General features: G+C 43.7%; 1 protein-coding gene across 5 annotated transcripts in view; it reads left to right on the forward strand.

Moving 5' to 3' along the window:
- The window catches only part of LOC118989104 (diacylglycerol kinase iota), a 315,926-nt gene that overhangs the window by 134,352 nt on the left and 164,906 nt on the right, over positions 1-16,668 (forward strand). For all 5 annotated transcript variants that reach the window (XM_037049123.1, XM_037049127.1, XM_037049124.1 and 2 more), the window contains exons 13-15: positions 7,953-8,066; positions 9,549-9,686; positions 13,024-13,102. In XM_037049123.1, the coding sequence (XP_036905018.1) occupies positions 7,953-8,066; positions 9,549-9,686; positions 13,024-13,102 (331 nt within the window). The remainder of the gene's footprint in view (positions 1-7,952; positions 8,067-9,548; positions 9,687-13,023; positions 13,103-16,668) is intronic.

A 16,668-nucleotide genomic window follows, 5' to 3' on the forward strand; every position in this document is an offset into this window, starting at 1 on the left:
TCAAAGTAGCGATGGAGTCTCCTCATTTTCTTTCTTCTCACCCGTGAGCACTTAATGCAATGCTGGATACACACCATACACCAACCAATGAAACTGGGGAAGAACAAGTGATCCCACTGGTCCTTTAAGAGACTCTGTGAGAGAACAATGTTGTTGTGTGCGTGTGACAGCACTGTTTGTCATTCTGAGAGCTTCGCAGTGCGCATTATTAGCTTATAAAATTTAAATCGTGCAGCTTATAAAATTAAGTCTGTCCGCAGAGGAGCCAAACCTGTTTCCCTTTGTTTAATCCACTGTTTTCCAAAATTATCTGACTGTGGAATTTTTTTCTCCCACACTACCGATTGCATGTCAATCCATTGTAGCGTAGATAAGATAATGTGCAATTTTCCCAACTTTCTTTAGTAACGATTAGGTCCAAACAAACCCTCTGTGGAGAAATATATATTATTGATTAAATTGATATATGATAAATCGGTTAACAGACACACAGTCTTCTTCCTAGCTCAGCCACCCCCCAGCTGGTGACCCTCAATCAAAGGATAAACTCATTTGTGGCCCTTTACTCTGGCTGTCTGCTTTAATTGAGAATCTCCTTGTCTATGTGTTTCAAGCATCCCACTCACTCTTTTGTCCTCTAAACCACAGTGGCAGCAGCAGACAAGGTGAGGGTATGCCTGGTGCCCGGAATTCATAGTTCTTCCTCTTCCTTGAGTGACCGTGACCTCAAGTCCAGGTCAGCTGCCTATCCCATCCTCGTATCTCGGCTTCCTCACGGAGTTGGGTGCTCCGCCTTCCAAACTTCCCCGTCATCCGCTGAACCTCCCATCACCCGTGCTCCCCTCCCCCCGCCCCGCGCTGCTTTCTTCTTCCTCTCCTCTACCCAGTAGACGCGTAGGAAGCGCTGTTTTTGTTCTGCGTTATATGGTATTAAGGCATTCTCCAAAATGAAATTAGTATTTAAAACCATGGGATTTTAAAGTGTGCAGGACAAAGAGAAGACAGCCAAGTTCAGACATTTGTGAAACACCTGTAATTATGGAGTCTGAGCCAAAATTCGAAAGGAAAATGGAAAGATAGAAGTAGGAGGTAGTCTATTCTGTCAAGAAAACAAGGACAAAACAGGAGTTTCAAGAGAGAGGGAGTGGTTATACCCTTCAAGAGAGACTGGGGAATTATCATTGAATTTGGAGACTAAGAAGGAACTGGCGGTTTGCAAGAAAACAGCTTCAACAGGGTGTCTGGGACTGAACCCAGAGTGATGAGTAGGCGGGACTCGGTGCGTTACTAACGCGTCCTCATGACCAGACCGGGTCCCAGCACTGAGTACCTATGAATGTGCTCTGGTGCCATGATGTCCTTCTTGACTTGGAGACTCTCTGGTTCTCCTCCTTTTCTTATCTTACCTTTTCTAGCATTTCTTCTTTACGTACACTAGAGTTAACAGATGTTCTGCAAGGCTTAAATATAACCTTTCTTTTCTATTCTAGATCCTTTTTTTTTGTCTGAGGGACCTAATCGATGTTCCGAACCCCAGTTTTCACCCCCTTCCACGTAACTCACGACTGCTCTGGGCATTTAGACGTGGGTCCCTTGCAACAGACCTGCCTGAAACAAAAGCAGTGCATCTATCCTTGAGCGGATGCATGCTTTCGAACAAAGGGTTTCTGCCCACAGTGACCTCTGTGGTCCAAATCGCTCAGAATCAAAACTCCGATTATCTGGTACCTTATGTAAGACCGGGGGGATTCCTTTTAGTTTGCTTTGTTAAAAGAAAATCTTTGGCCCGGCTGGTGTAGCTCAGTGGATTGAGCGCGGGCCTGCGAACCACACGATCGCCATTCGATTCCCAGTCAAGGCACATGCCTGGGTTGCAGGCCGGTTCCCAGCAGGGGACTCACGAGAGGCAACCATACATTGGAAAAAAAAAAAAAAGAAAGAAAGTCTTTGGTGAAAGGTAGATATATGTAATCTATGAAACATTTACCAAGGTATGTGATTGGTGTTTTCAATTTTATCAGTTGAGAATATGGAACTTAGAATTTTTATGGGTGGGGGGGGTGAGCAAAGTTTGCATAAAAAAGAGGCATCCTGACAGTTACGTGAAGAAAAACTGCTGGCCTTAGGGAAGGGCAGTATAATTATCGAGAACATCAGGTACGCATTTGCCGTAAGGTATTTAGCTCTCGGTTTAACATGCCTGTCACTACAAAGGCTGTTGGAATTCTGTCAGTACAGTGACGAGGTTCCAGGAGGAATCAGAAGTGGCAGCGTTTTGACTGATCAAGATGAGGAGATATTAACCATCAATCATATTAGTTTAAGTGTGCAAAGGACTACTTGAGATATAGACATCTTGCATGGGTTGGGGAAAACGTTCTTAGGCTTCAGTGTTAGTTTACTTTCATGTCACTAACAAATACGAGGAGGCAGATGATGGATCTTTCAATGCTGCTGTAGGAGGTGGACGAGGGGAGTCTGCCCCTGTGTCTGTGGTCCTCAGCGGGTTCCCTGGCTTCTTTTGGGACATTCAGATCTGCATGGGATACACTGGGATCTCCAAGGTTCTTTACAGCTGTAGCTTTATAATCATATCGACCGTTGCTGTTCAAGAGAACTATAACGTGGGCCACATTTCGAATTTAGCTTTTCTAGAAGGCACTTAAAAAAGAGTGAAAAAGAAGCAGGTGAAATTTTTCCCTTTTTATTGAGTTGATTCATGTGACCCCAGTGAACATGATTATGTCAGTTTTGGGTGCACGATTCCATAACACATCATCTGTGCACTGTGCCGTGTCTTCACACGTTTTTATAGTACAGTTTATTTAACCTCACATGCCTCAAATACTATTATCTCAAAATGCAGGCACTATGAAAATCATTAACGAGCTATTATATGTTCCGTTTGCACTGTCTTTGACATCTGGCGTGTGTTTTCTAGTTATGATGCCTCCAATCTGGAGTAACCATTTTCCAGTGCCCAGTCGCTGTGTGTGGCTGGGGGCTGCACGCTGGTCTCTCTGGAACGGGTTAGCCGGGTCCTGAGGTTGTCACGTAGGTGCAGGAATTGCACGAGCTGGTCCCATCCTCGATCTAACTCAGCTGACTCAGGCGTGATCTCCAGCCTCCATGTTTATAAACTGGAACTAGTCATTCTGTGGTCATGCAGTAAATGGGTATTCACTGTCTTGTTGCTCACATCTCCACCCATTCAACGTGGCTGAAATATTGAAGAGCATGTGAATCTGGACACCAAAGGCACATGCATGCACCCTCCTCTTCTGGTGGCGCCTTAAAGTGTGACAGGGTCCCTAGCTATCTGGCTCTGACCTCGATGAGCTGGGCTGGACCAGCAGGTCCATCTGTAATCGTGTTAGTGCCTTCCCAAAGGCCTGGAATTAAGTCGACTCTAGCCACCCGCTTTATGTGTATTTCTTGTTCAGTTGGCTTCTCTAGGTGAGTTACACCCTGAACAGTTGGCATCCGCAGCCCCTGACTCCCTGCAGCCACAGCAGGGAAGAAAGCAGTGTGTCCCTTTACTTGACAGGGGCAAGCAGCTCATTCCAAGTCCCTTTGCTCCCCCAGGCCCGGCCTCTCCCATGTCAAATAGGATGTATCCCCTCCTCCGCTGAGAGGAAGCACGTGGTACCCCTCAGTAGTAGCCATTGTGATAAGTCATTTGAACTTTCTACTTCCAAAAGCTCACACCTGGACTCTTCTCTTGATTTTGTTAGGGCTGATTTTCAACATCTCTTTTAACACATGGAGACTTTTTAAACTCTTTTTAAACTCTTTTTAAAATACAAAGGGAAGAATCACAGTGGATGTATCAGAAAGGGACACCCAGTTGTTAAATGCTGCCTTGATTATCTTTCAGAATTCAGAAACGTTGCCCTGTTTTTCTCTGGTTTCTCGGGATGCATATCTTCCATTTTTCTTCCTGCACGGAATATAAGGAAATGCAACGTAGGTCCTGTTCAAAGATGTCAATTCACTGCCCTCTCCATCCTTGAGCCATCGCTGATGTTACCATAGTGCAGAATGAGAATAGTGCTCCCGGTGCACTTGGGGGACATTCAGTGTCAGCTAATGCTGAGCGTGGACAGGAGGTGGCAGCATTGGCCAGCTGCTACTGCAGTGGCCTGGTTGGGCTGTTTGGGGACAAAGCTGGGGAGCTGGGATTCCAGATCCTTCTGCCTCACTCTTCCCAACACAAAAGAAGGAAAGGACTCTACAAACTGGAAAACAATTTCACCCACTTGGGATAATTTCCTTCCATTATGGTGGAAAATGTGCCGAGTGCTAGGTATTGCAATTGATTACATCATTTAATTGAAGAGGTGAAGGCCCCAGCAGACACAGTTCCTGCCCATGAACTTGCTGTCTGGACCTCTATCAGGGACAGGTTCCTGGTTACTGGGAAGGGAGGGCCTCCAATGAACAGCTTTGAGCCTTGAGGTATTTTAGGCACTTTTGCTCAAAGTCTTTTGAAAATTATTTGTATTTAATACGCTGTGAATGAATCCCTAGACCTTCCCATCTAAGTGTTAGGATTTTTTCCCTGGTTTAGAATTTTTCTTTGCAGGCCCATTTCTAGATTCTTTCCTTTCTTTGCATCTTTTCTTTTTTCTTTCTTTTCTTTTCCTTCTTTGTCTTTCCTTCTCTTTCTCCCTCTTTTTTAGGTTGTATTTATTTTTAGAAAGAGGGGAAATGAGGGAGCAAGAGAGGGAGAGAAATATTGATGTACCAGAGAAACATCAATCATTTGCCTCTTGTTTGCACCCCAACCGGGGACAGAACCCGCAGCCCAGGCATGTGCCCTGACTGGGAATCGAACCGGTGTCCTTTTGATCTGCAGGATGGTGCCCAACCCACTGCACCATACCAGCCAGGGCTCCTTTCTAGTAGTTTGAATGGTTTCCAGGTATCTGAAGCGACTTTTCTGTGAGTGGCGAGGGCTCCCATCCTGAGGACATGTCAGGGTGTTTCAGCTATGTCAGTGAGCTAGTGGGAAACTGGGCGCACTATTAGACAGGCTTTCTCCTCCAGCCCGAACAGGTCTCACCTTTCTATGGGCTATGGCCTCAGGCTGTGTGGTTCTTCACACTTTTATTTCGGGGGCCAAGAGGGAGCCTGGTTCCTACCCTTATTCCCCATCACCATCGGACAGAAGCCGAACTCCTGGCCTCCTCGGCTTTGCACCTTTGCATTTTGTTTGTTTCTGGCCCAGGAAGGTTTTTTTCTTCCATTCTTGTGTCCAGAGTGAAATGGGGTATTGAACGTGTGAACTCATAGCATGCCCTTTACCGAGAAAAGAGATTCCTTTTTCAACCAGCCGTAAGGGGGAAAAGTTTCTAGTTTAAGTCTACCCCAAAGAGACTGGACGGGCTTGTGAGTAGAATCCACAAAGTGGAGGCTAAATGGTAGCTCTGAGGCGCTTTAAAGAGCCTGCCCTCTTCTCCCTTCTCCGAATGGCATGGTGAGTTAGAGCGCCACTTAGTTGCTTTGCGTTATGGAGAGTCTGGGTCTGCTCCTGGCTCTTTGCGCCTGTGGTCAACGATCCCTGATTGCTGGGAATTCCAAGTTTTCACGTCCTTTTTAGTGACCTTTCAACCTCCTTTTCGTACTGCAGGAGAGGTCCCTCCTTTGACTGAGTTTCGTGTGTGCTGTCAGCAGCACCGGAACCACATGTAGCCCAGTCACTGGTCACAGTTTAGCATCTGGCATTTCCCCACTTTGACGTCCGTACTCGATAGGAAGCTTTGTTAGTATCGCATGTGAATGAAGCCCTGGAAGTGCCGGTGCAGAATCTAAGTTGTCTCCGAGTGACCCGCCCAGCTTGGGGGAAGGGAACCTGCCCAACTTGTAGAGATCTGGGTTGCTGGTTTACCAGACTGGGGAAACATCTGTGCTGTGCCTCTCTGGAAGGTTAACACAGTTTGAGACTTGTTGATAGACGGGCAAGGCTTTCACCCTGGGAAGCAACCACTGTGGAGGAGAAAAGGTTTAAGGTGGAAAATGAACAGCTCTGATATGACTCCGACTCTTCTTGTTATTTAGTCTTGAGCCAGTTACATGACCGCTCTCCACCTCAGTTAATAAATAAGCAAATTAACTGGATTTGAATAAGCAATTTCTAAGTTTCTTCGGTGTTCCAGAGATTCCCAAAGGGCATGCCGCTGTCTCCAGGATAGTCAGGCCCTGCCCAGAACCAGGGTCAGTTTTCCATTTAAAGGCTCCCTGCCCCAGAGTGACCAAGAGGTTGGCCTTCGGTGGTCGACATACTTGACTCTGAATGCTGGCTGCCACACCAGTGATGCGACAGTAGGAAGATCACTGGGCCTTCCCAGTCTCAGTGTCCTTATCTACAAAGTGGAGATGAAAATGACCTCTGCCTCATGGAGTTGTTTTGAAGTGTGATGAGACAGTTCACTAGAGAACCTTGCTCAGGGGCCGGCACGTAGAAATCAACCCGTAGCTCACTCTTTTTGTCCATTAGAAACTCTGTGAGAGCAGGAATTCTGCCTTATCTCTCTTAGCCCAGGTCATTTATCTTTTTATTTCAATTGCTTCATTTTTATTTAGTGGTTGGTTGTTTGTTTTTGGCGGGGAGAAAAAACCATCTTATTTTAATTTCACGCTTCAAATTCATACATAAGAAAGAAAGAGCACATACTGACAACGTATCAGCAACTCCATGGCAGGCCATGCAAAATGGGGGGAAGAACAAGACTTTCCCAAATAATTAAAATTGGAACTCGGGCTTATCAAGTTCTGTTATTTATATGCAATAATGTTCAATACATGTAGTGCTAAAGTACAGTTTTCAAAAGTGTGACTCACAAGTATGTAATCAATACGTGTCAAAATTTATAATGCAATATATACTTGAAACCTATATTTTATTAACCAATGTTAATGAAGGAACCAACAACATGATAATGTTGGTTTTTTTGGAGAAGTAAAAGAAAAGAATTTTGTACTTTAAACCAAAGTAAATTTTCTAAGTTTGAGACAAAATTGGTTTGGGTCCTCGGAAGGACTAAAACTATAACCTTAAAAGTAATCTTTTCAACATTTGTTTCTCTGTAGGACAGAAATTTTTGAGTTAGCCTGTAGTTATATGGTTCTTAGGCCTGTTAAATACTGCTCTAGTGTGACATTGTGAGGATATTCAAGTTTGTTTTTGCTCTTTTCAAGTGTGGGATAATTTCTCTAAATAGTTACAGTAAGGCTCACTCTTAGAAAAAAATTACACAGGAATATAACTCTAGTATATAAGTATTTTCTGCCTAAATATAAGTACCAGGTCCAGCCCTAATTATGTCTCATAATGCTTCATTAAGGGGGATGTGAGGGTATTTAGGAAAACACCACCAATTTCTAAGACAATATGATGGAGGGGAACTATTTAACTGGTGCTCACATGGGCCATGTACCATATTAACGGTTTTCATACATATTTTACTCTATAAACAGTCTTGTGAGACAGGTATGATTATCTCCATTTTGAAAATCGGGTAAATGAGCCTCAGAAATGTTCGATAATGTCATCAAGATTACAGAGCCAACACGCGCCAGAACTGAAATTCACAGTCTGCTTCTGAGTCCTGCACCCTGTCTAGTGCCCTGTGTTATATGCTCCCTGCATTTTAAACTCTCTGAAACTGTCAAAAGTTTTCTTCTAGTTAAACACACAGACGATGGGTCTAGTTTCGCTTAGATGACTGAGTGTGTACAGAGTGGTCCGTTTCCCTGTGAGATCCTTGCCACTTTGAATCTGCCTGAGATAAGAGGTCTCTTTGGCCACTGGATTGAAATATGTATATATTTTTTTTAAAGAAAAATAAAGCCCTTTGATTTTGCTCTCTAAAGCTGCCTCCTCTCAGGTTGTCTTCCTTGTAACTTACCTATCTTTCTTATCACTCTTCTGGCCCCCGATCTGTCTGTAGGTGGGCTGGATCCTTTCCATTCTGGACGAACTGCAGCTGACCCCGCAGCCTCCCGTCGGAGTCCTTCCTCTGGGCACTGGGAACGACCTGGCTCGAACTCTCAACTGGGGTGGGGTAAGAGCTGCTCTCAGGGGTTCCCCATGCTGCCCAGCGCCAGGGTCCCCCGGGCCACAGATATCCTCGTGGAAGGGCAATATGCTGCTATTGTGTAGGGAATAAGTTAGAGTCGAGAGCCAAGGTACCCATGAATCACGATTTTGTCCGGTAACTTATAATCAGCTAGAGAAGGGAACATTTGGGATTTAAAAAAATTGGGGTGAGTACACATGCCCGGGGCTTTCGGAGCTCTCCAGGAAAAGACAGTGGATGGATTGTCCTCAAGTCTTCGTGTAAACCAGTCGTGCAGACTTGAATGGCTCCTGACCCTTAGCCCTGGCGAGGGCAGTAAATGTGATTCAGATTTACAATCTTTGCTTTGGGAAAGTCATGGCTTTTTTTTTTTAAGGATTTGGTTTTTCTGGTTAGTGTCATCCTGGCTGTGGCTATTATATAGGTGACTGGCTGTCCTTTCCACTACGGAGCCAATTTCAGACAAAGCTTAGTAGAGGCAGCTTACCTCTCACCAGCCAGCCATTTTATTATTATAGTTTCTTTTTTTTAAAACAACACTAAGATAGTAAGAAGGCACCATGTGCTAACGTATGCAGCCCACTAGCTTTTTCTCTGCTCGTATGAGACCATTGCCTCACCTGGGCTCCATGGAAATTACCTTTAGATATTAGAAGACATTAATTTGGCTTTGCATGAATAAATGAACCTCCCATAGGTCTTTTTTAAAAGTATAAATGATAAATAGAGGGTGAGGCAAAAGTAGGTTTACAGTTGTGAGTATGCGAAAGTTTACTCTTCTATTGTTATTTCTTAATTATTGCATAGTTTTCTATATGGACCACTGTCAGCCTGCTTTTGCCTCATCCTATATTTATGTGAAGCAACTAGTGTATTTTCAGTGTTAGTTCCTCCCACCCAAATCAGCGACTTGACAACCCATTTTAATGACCGTGCGCTCAGGGACGTGTGCTCAAGGGGTCAGAGGCCCCCTGACAGGGCTATTCCTCGGTCAGACTTGCCTCCAGTCACGGAAGGAGTGGTGTGCTCCTACCGGGTCGGGGGAGGTGAGTAAGGTGAGACGTGAGTAGAAGAAATCGCCTCTTGGAGCCTGCTTTGAGTCCCTCTCCCCCTTCCCACGCACACACGTGCTCTGTGTATCTCACCGATTCCTGCAGTAGGAGGTCTGGAGGGGTCCTGTTTTCACTTCGATGAAAGCAACCATTCCTCATGGACCCTGAAACCTACCAGCAACTAGCGGTTTGTGGTGTCAGCAGAAATGACTCCTCAGCTCCGACCGGCTGGAGTTAGCATTTCTGTGCACATTTCCTGTGGCTGTTGTCTTAAATTGTACAGTTTACTCTCCCAGACTTGCTAATTACAAAATAACTGGAGAGCTATAGCAGAGGGCTCTTCTTTGTGTGACAGACCTTTGGCTGTACCGTGTGTCAGTCCAGACTCCAATGTATGTGTTCTTTGATCCCTTAGGGCTACACCGATGAGCCTGTCTCCAAGATCCTTTGTCAAGTAGAAGATGGGACAATTGTCCAGCTAGACCGCTGGAACCTCCACGTGGAAAGGAACCCAGACTTGCCTCCAGAAGAACTCGAAGACGGCGTGTGCAAGGTCAGAGAGTTCTTTCTTCCTCAGAAAGAAACCCGGGGCATCTGTCCCGGGAAACACACTCACGGCTGGAGAGTCGTGCCCTGATTTCTTCCTATGAGATAACAGGACAATGTAGGGGTTTGTGGCTGCCACAGCTATGCGTAGAACGCTACCCAGTTACTCTGCTTCTAGAATCAGGCTTCTAGAGGTGTAGATTTCTCCCTGCTTCCAGAACTCTGAGAGCCGTTCTCTGCCCTCGACTTCTGACCAGGAAGACATGTACCCGTGTTCTAATCTTTCAAGTTCATTTCAAACTCTTAACCTGTGAGAAGATGAAATATGTATGTTCTGGAGCATGGAGCACACGGTCTTTCAAAAGAAGGATAACCTTCTGAGATTTCTGGCCTGAGATCAAATATCCCGAATGTTTAGGAAGTATTAATTAAGCCAGTTTCATTACTTGCTTGGAACTTGAAGATACCTACAAAAATGTTTTTTGGTTGTTTTTTTTTAGTGCTTTCCCTGTAGCGAGTGAATGAGTTTTTATTTCAACCCAAGGGAAACCAAGGGGCACAGTTGTAAATATGCTAGTATGGAGCTTCTGTGGAACATTTGGTTCTAAGTTCTGGCCTCAATTTCAGATACGTTTGGTAGGTTGCCAAGTAGCCACTTCCTCCACATTGCCTTCCCCTTTGTTTTCTATGACAGTGTTTTCAAACTTTCCTATGCATCAGAACCTCCAGGCGTGCTTGCTAAACAATGTGGGGGAGGAGGCCTGGTCCCAGGGACGTTCATGAAGTCAATGCAGGGTCACAGATGCTCAGGCGTCACTGCGCTGGATCACGCCATTGATTCGGGCCAAGATTTCATGAGTGTTTCAGCCGTAAAATAGATCAAACCAGATAGCATTTTCAACCAACAAACTGACCTCTGCTTATTCACTAAAACATACTTTGCCTTCTCTTCACGTTTTTTTGGTTTTTGTTTTCACCTAAACCACGACCCAGCTGTCACAAGGTTTTTGGTAGACATCGTGCTTGCTCAATTGATCTTGAGTTCATAACGACACAATGATGTTTAAATAGCATTGAGGCCTTGGGATATGATACTTCTTTCTAATGTATCGGACAGGAAACCCTCCAAGTAGAAAGGAGTGCACCATATGGAAACGCCAACGTCCTTTTGCCACTAAAATTACAGTGGTTAGGCCCTCAGTGGAAATCAATATTTAAGTCTCTTCCCAACAGCTTAAGAAATGGAAACACTTCTTGCTGCAGCCAGGGAACATTCATCCAGATAATTAAAGGCCAATGAAAATGGATTTTTGAAGGGATGTATAGGAAATTGGGACCATTTTTTCCTGGAAACTACGAATAAGAATGTAATAACAGACTGAATTGGGTATTACTTACGGGATGGTGACCAGCTGTCCCCCTGGGTTATTGGTGGAGGCTAAGACACAGGTTAGAATTGTAGACAAAGGAACATAAATGGTAGAGGCGAACATAGCTGAGCTCTTGGCAGGATCCCGAACCCTTGCTGTCATTCTAAGGACTGGTATTTTGTTTAAGTGCAGGAACTGGACATTTTCACATAGGAAGCCAGGAAAGTGAGACAGGATTTTGGCACTGTTCTGTGTGTGCGGTTTCTCTCCCTCTTCTCCAGTTAGTCATAGCCGTTTCTACGGGCTGACTTGACCTCTGAATCATTATAAGCTCTGGCCCAGGGCCTTCCATGGAGGGGTTCATTCTTTATTTCCATTAGAGGTCAAGGCATCCCACTTTCTTTCTTTCTGTATTAATATATCTCTCCATTCTCCCTCTTATTTCTTTTTTCTCTTCTTGGCACAAGGCTCATTTCTGTTTTTCTCTTACTGGGGCCACGTTGTCACGCATCAGACAGACACTCTTACTGGTCGAGGGGCGCATGAAACTCTAATAAACTTCCTTGTGGAATCTTGAGTGTGAAACACTTATTTCTAATAGAAGAGAAGAGCATTTCTATCTGGAGGGTAAACCCGATCACCATTTGGAAATGTTATCTAAACTGGGGTAAAATGACCTCTCTATTCCCTTTAATGTTTATTTCCCACTCCGAGTCGCAGAAAAACAGGGAGAGAATCACCATTTCCCTTCTGACATTTTCCACCTGCCTGTCTCATTATTCTAGCCTTGAACTGCTGCCTTAAAACCACATTCATTTTGCAGTTTTAATTCAGGATTTTAGGTTGCGTGGTTCTTTCACTCAGCGAGGAGCAGTGGCAGCCAGTGGCAGCCAGTGACCCGGAGGATTCCAGGAAGGAAAGCCAAGGCGCGCGTGTGTGCATCTCTGTGTCTGCGTGTGCGCATTTCACAGTAACATTAACGACGGGGGCTTTGACGATGGGAAAGGGCGTCAAGAGCATGGCAACAGAAGAGCAGCCTTTGGGTGGTGGGCACACAGTAGAGTGTGCAGATGTCCTATTATAACCTTGTCCCCCTGAAATCTTGAATAGAATTATTGACCAGTGTTATCCCAATAAATTTAACGTAAAATACAGGGCCCAGCAGAAGTAACGCCTGCTTGAGTGTGGTGATAATATGGGTGTAATAATTTATAGTTTTCATTTGAACATTTTTACCTAAAATGTCATGTGGTGTGCTTGAACGTGATGTTGTTATGTTACAGGGTGACAGGCTTCTGATTTTGTAATAAAAGGGGGGTGTTATTTGTGGCAGATTCTGTGTGTAAGACTTGGTAGAGTAAATCTGGGTAATGCCAATAAATAAATGTATATATACATACATATTTCTTTTTCCCTCTAGATTGAGAATAGCTGAATGTTTCTCACTGCCTTATTGCTGATATGACTTTTGTGAAAAATATTTTTAGAAGATAGGTGTAGGGCAAACAAATGAAATAGTCAATTTAAGTTGCAATATTAATACGTTGAACATAATTCTTGAAAATAATGTATCTATTGATTAAATAGGTTAGATATGATCCTGACAGCTGAATTTGCTTTCTAAGTTGGAGCAGCGAATTATTCTTCATAACTCTTGCAGGCGTGCATCTCTCAGCTTCGTAAGGTTCTCTTATCACAGCATCCACAAGAATGGTTCTTGTTTAGTACTTTGTATTTGTATTCTTTGTTTCCTACACTATTTAAAATTCTTGGGAGCGTTATTTGATTTGAGCTCTGACTAAGGAACTAATTGAAACATCCCCACCCCTTCCTGGGAAACACCCTCTGCCTGGAGCTATGGCTGATCTCCGTCTCAGGGAGGGCCCCAGAGACGGGTGTCTGGCCTTAACTTTATTTCTCTCTTCCTGCCCTGGTTGGACACAACTTTACCACTGTCTTTGTTTGTTGTTGCAGCTTCCTCTGAATGTTTTCAATAACTACTTCAGCCTTGGATTCGATGCCCACGTCACACTGGAGTTCCACGAATCCCGAGGTGAGGACCGAGTTCCGTCCCCGTCTCCCCGCGCGGAAGTTGCCACCAGGTGTTTGTCATGTTCCCTTTTGGTTCCTGGCACTTACAACAAGTTGATAGTGTGGTTTCATTGTGACCTCCACGAGGACCCTGGGAGACAGACAAGATCGGAACTCATCCCAAATAGGACCCTGAGGCCTCATGGTTTAGAGTTTCAAAGATGGGAAGAGATGGGACCAGGTGTCTGCTCCAGACAGCTGCTCTTCCAATTTGACCCGAGGGTCTGAAGTTAGTGAGTTACTAAGGAGTAAGAAAGGTGCATCCGCTAACACCCCCAGGACCCTCAGAGCTTCTCAAACCATCAGTTACAGTGTACCCCGTCATAACCAGAGCCGTAAAACCTGGCAGCAAAGCACAGAAGCCCTGCCCGTGTGTGCCAGAGAAACAATAGGTAGAACCATGGGGGCCTGTGGGTGATTTGGGTTGAAAGAAAAGGGTCTGATGGTATTTGGATCAGGTTCGGAAAGTGCTGGAAACCCTCCCTGGGTGACACAGAGGGGTGAATGAGGTGGACTGGTAATTTCAAGCACCAACAGAGATGGAGTCAGGGATGGCAGAGCCTAACAATTTTTGAAAGGGAAATAAGAGGGAATCATGACCTGGATAAGTATTTCGTCAGCACTTTGTTATGTCATTCAGAACTGAGAAAGTTGAGGGTTTTGCCTTGTGCTCTGTAACATCGATCTCTCTTGGTTTCTCTTAATCTCTCTTTTTCTCTCTCAAGCTCTTTCCTCGTTAACGAAACTGCGGTGCACATCTCTGTCTCTGCCTGTATCTGCCACGAAGTTTGTCTTTGTCCTTCGTGAATGTGTCCACATGTCGCCAAAACACTGCTAGGCAGTCTGGTAGTAAGAATATGTGAGATGAAAGTCACGAATGAGGGGTTATTTTACTTAGCTTCCTCCTCGTGTTTGTATGGACATAAGTGGTTTTAACTAATAGAATTTGAAGAACAGGGGAATAAAAGCTAGAATGTGAAAGTTCAGATTCCAGTAATAATGCAGAGAAAATTCTGATAACGCTCTTATGCACTGAATGGTCAAGAGTGGAGCTATAGAATTCAGGCTGTTGGAATATGAACTGTAAATGAAGTCCAAACTTCCCATTTTCTTCATGAATTCAGCAATTTTGGCAGACTTGTCCTTCCTCGATTCATGAGGCTTCCAAGGTCAAAGGCTGTGCCAGCTGAAAGCAATACTGTTCAAGAGATGACCGTAGTTTGAGCTTTCTCTCTGATTAGCCAGAAAATCACAGATAGAAAGGTTGGTTGATAACAGAACCACAGATACCAAATACCCAAATCAGAAATTCCACCACCCTCCCTGCTCTCTGCAATAGATAATTCTTGAATATCAGGTAGCAAGAAGGTTCTCCAGTCGGGGCCAACATTTATAACCTGCTACCCTTCCTGTATTTGAGGAGAGTTGATTTGGAAAAATAAGTGGAGATTCCTTTCTCCATTTCTTACCCCATTTTCCCCCTCGCTTTCTTCAGGAGACTGTCAACCTGGGCTTCCTAGTGAAATTCTTAATTTCTTAACCTCTAAAGTAATATAATTCACTAAGGCATGAACCTCCCAAAGTAGACATTCTGGCATGAGGAGAGGCCTAAATGAGTAAGTGGCCAACAATGAGCTCATTCGAGGGAACTTAATATTCGGTCTAATTAATCTGAAAGTTATCCCGATGCTTTTCCTTGTACTGTGAGGACATTTCTGTGCCTCAGAGTGAGAGGGGAGCAGAGAAAGGCCTCCAGGTGGAAGGATCAGGAGCACAAGAGAGTTCTTGTGGGAAAGTGATTTTTTTCTTTTATTTTAAGCGATGGGACTATTTCATTTTAGAGAGGAATATGCAGATTGTGGTGTATTTGTAGTAGACATAGTTTTCAATGTGTGTGATTATAAAGCAATTAATTAAAAGATGCCACACATTAATTTTGAATAGTTTGTTGCTGAGTCTTAGTGTAAGTGCTTTCCTACAATATGAAGTGGATTTGCAAACATTCGCCTCGAAGGTAAGCCAGACCCCTTCGGGCAAACTAGCCAGTAATGAGCGGATAAGGGAGAATTATAAGGGAGAATTACCTAAGAGTAATAGCTACAATATTCATGAAGATGATACACATATGGTACAAAATAAATAGCCACAAAATACTGCAGCCAGGTTTGACCGATACGCCTAGACCAGGGCTGCGAACCTCTTCATATCTATCAATGACATAAAATCATTATTTATTATAAAAGCATAATTTCTCAAGCTAAAATCCCCTTTTTAAAACCATTTTTTGTTGACTTAGATTTTTTCCATATTCTTACCTGGATAGTCAAGAAATCTTAAGCTCAGCTGCAGAAGGAAAAGAAAACCAGCAAGGCCACGTTTTCAGTAAGGGGTGACCTCCTTTGTTTTTGTTGGTAGTGAGTGGCTGTTCTCCAGCCAAAAAACTCGTAGCTGCAACTTCCAACTGTTCTCAAACACAGCCACTCACAGCATGAGACTTCATGATAAAGCTTGTGTTGTTTGTATAAAATACTTAGAGTGTGACTCAAAGCCTCAGGAGAGCTATTGTAAAAATGCTTGAATAGAATGACCTATTGGGAATCAGTCAAAAAAAATAGTGCTTTAAATTGGGAATCATGCCAGTCAGTCTACATGAAGCTGGAAATAGATAGGAGTCTCACTGAGGCAGAATTTTCAAAAATTCAAATGTAGAAACAGTTTTTGGCATCGTTGGAAAATAGCCCATCAAACTGATATGGGACAGATGCAGATTTTAGCCTTGCTACATACATTTCTTCGAGAAGGGACAAATAAAATGACATTTATTTTGAGACATTTTATTGGTGGCATTGCTATATAAACCAATGCTTTTAGAATGACCAGTAGGAAATCAAACAAGGAGGTAAGATAGTCTTAACATTGTGATAGACTTTGCATAAAGAGTGTAAACATTCAAATACCTTGGGTTTATGTATTTGATCAGAAAGACAGGAAAGTTTATTTGCTTGGAAAAGAGATGCTTTCTTGTTCTTCTCAAAGTGACTAGACCATGCGTGGTTGACTTGTTGCTGCTTAGGTATCAAAAAGAGCAATCATTTGAACAGAATTTGGAGATGTCATAGGATTCATCGCTGAATTGTCCGTTGGAGTCTTGCCCAGTACTTTAGTCATTTGTGCACTGTGACACTGCTTGGGGACATACATTAAAGACATTTCAACCTATTCGTCTATAGAGATGTTAACAATAATTATGGTTATCAGGTGGCAAAGTGAAGTCTCACTCGGCCAGCTATGTGAAGTAGATTGTCATTTTTTCTCGGGCGTGAAAGATATTAAACACATCAAACTCTTAGTCTGAGATTTAAATTTTTCTGCCTCATTGAAATTATTATTAAGAGGAGTTGAACCTTCTGCTACAAGGTCAAAGACAGACAATTACGTATGATTCGTAAGGAGGCAGTATTGAACTCTGATTTAGGATTTACTGTTTTCACTGAATATACACAGGCATGCAGACCTGCATGTTATAAA

This window comes from Sturnira hondurensis, unplaced genomic scaffold (genome assembly GCF_014824575.4).
Source record: "Sturnira hondurensis isolate 20B ecotype Veracruz unplaced genomic scaffold, ASM1482457v3 Scaffold0006437, whole genome shotgun sequence".
Classification (NCBI taxonomy): domain Eukaryota; kingdom Metazoa; phylum Chordata; class Mammalia; order Chiroptera; family Phyllostomidae; genus Sturnira; species Sturnira hondurensis.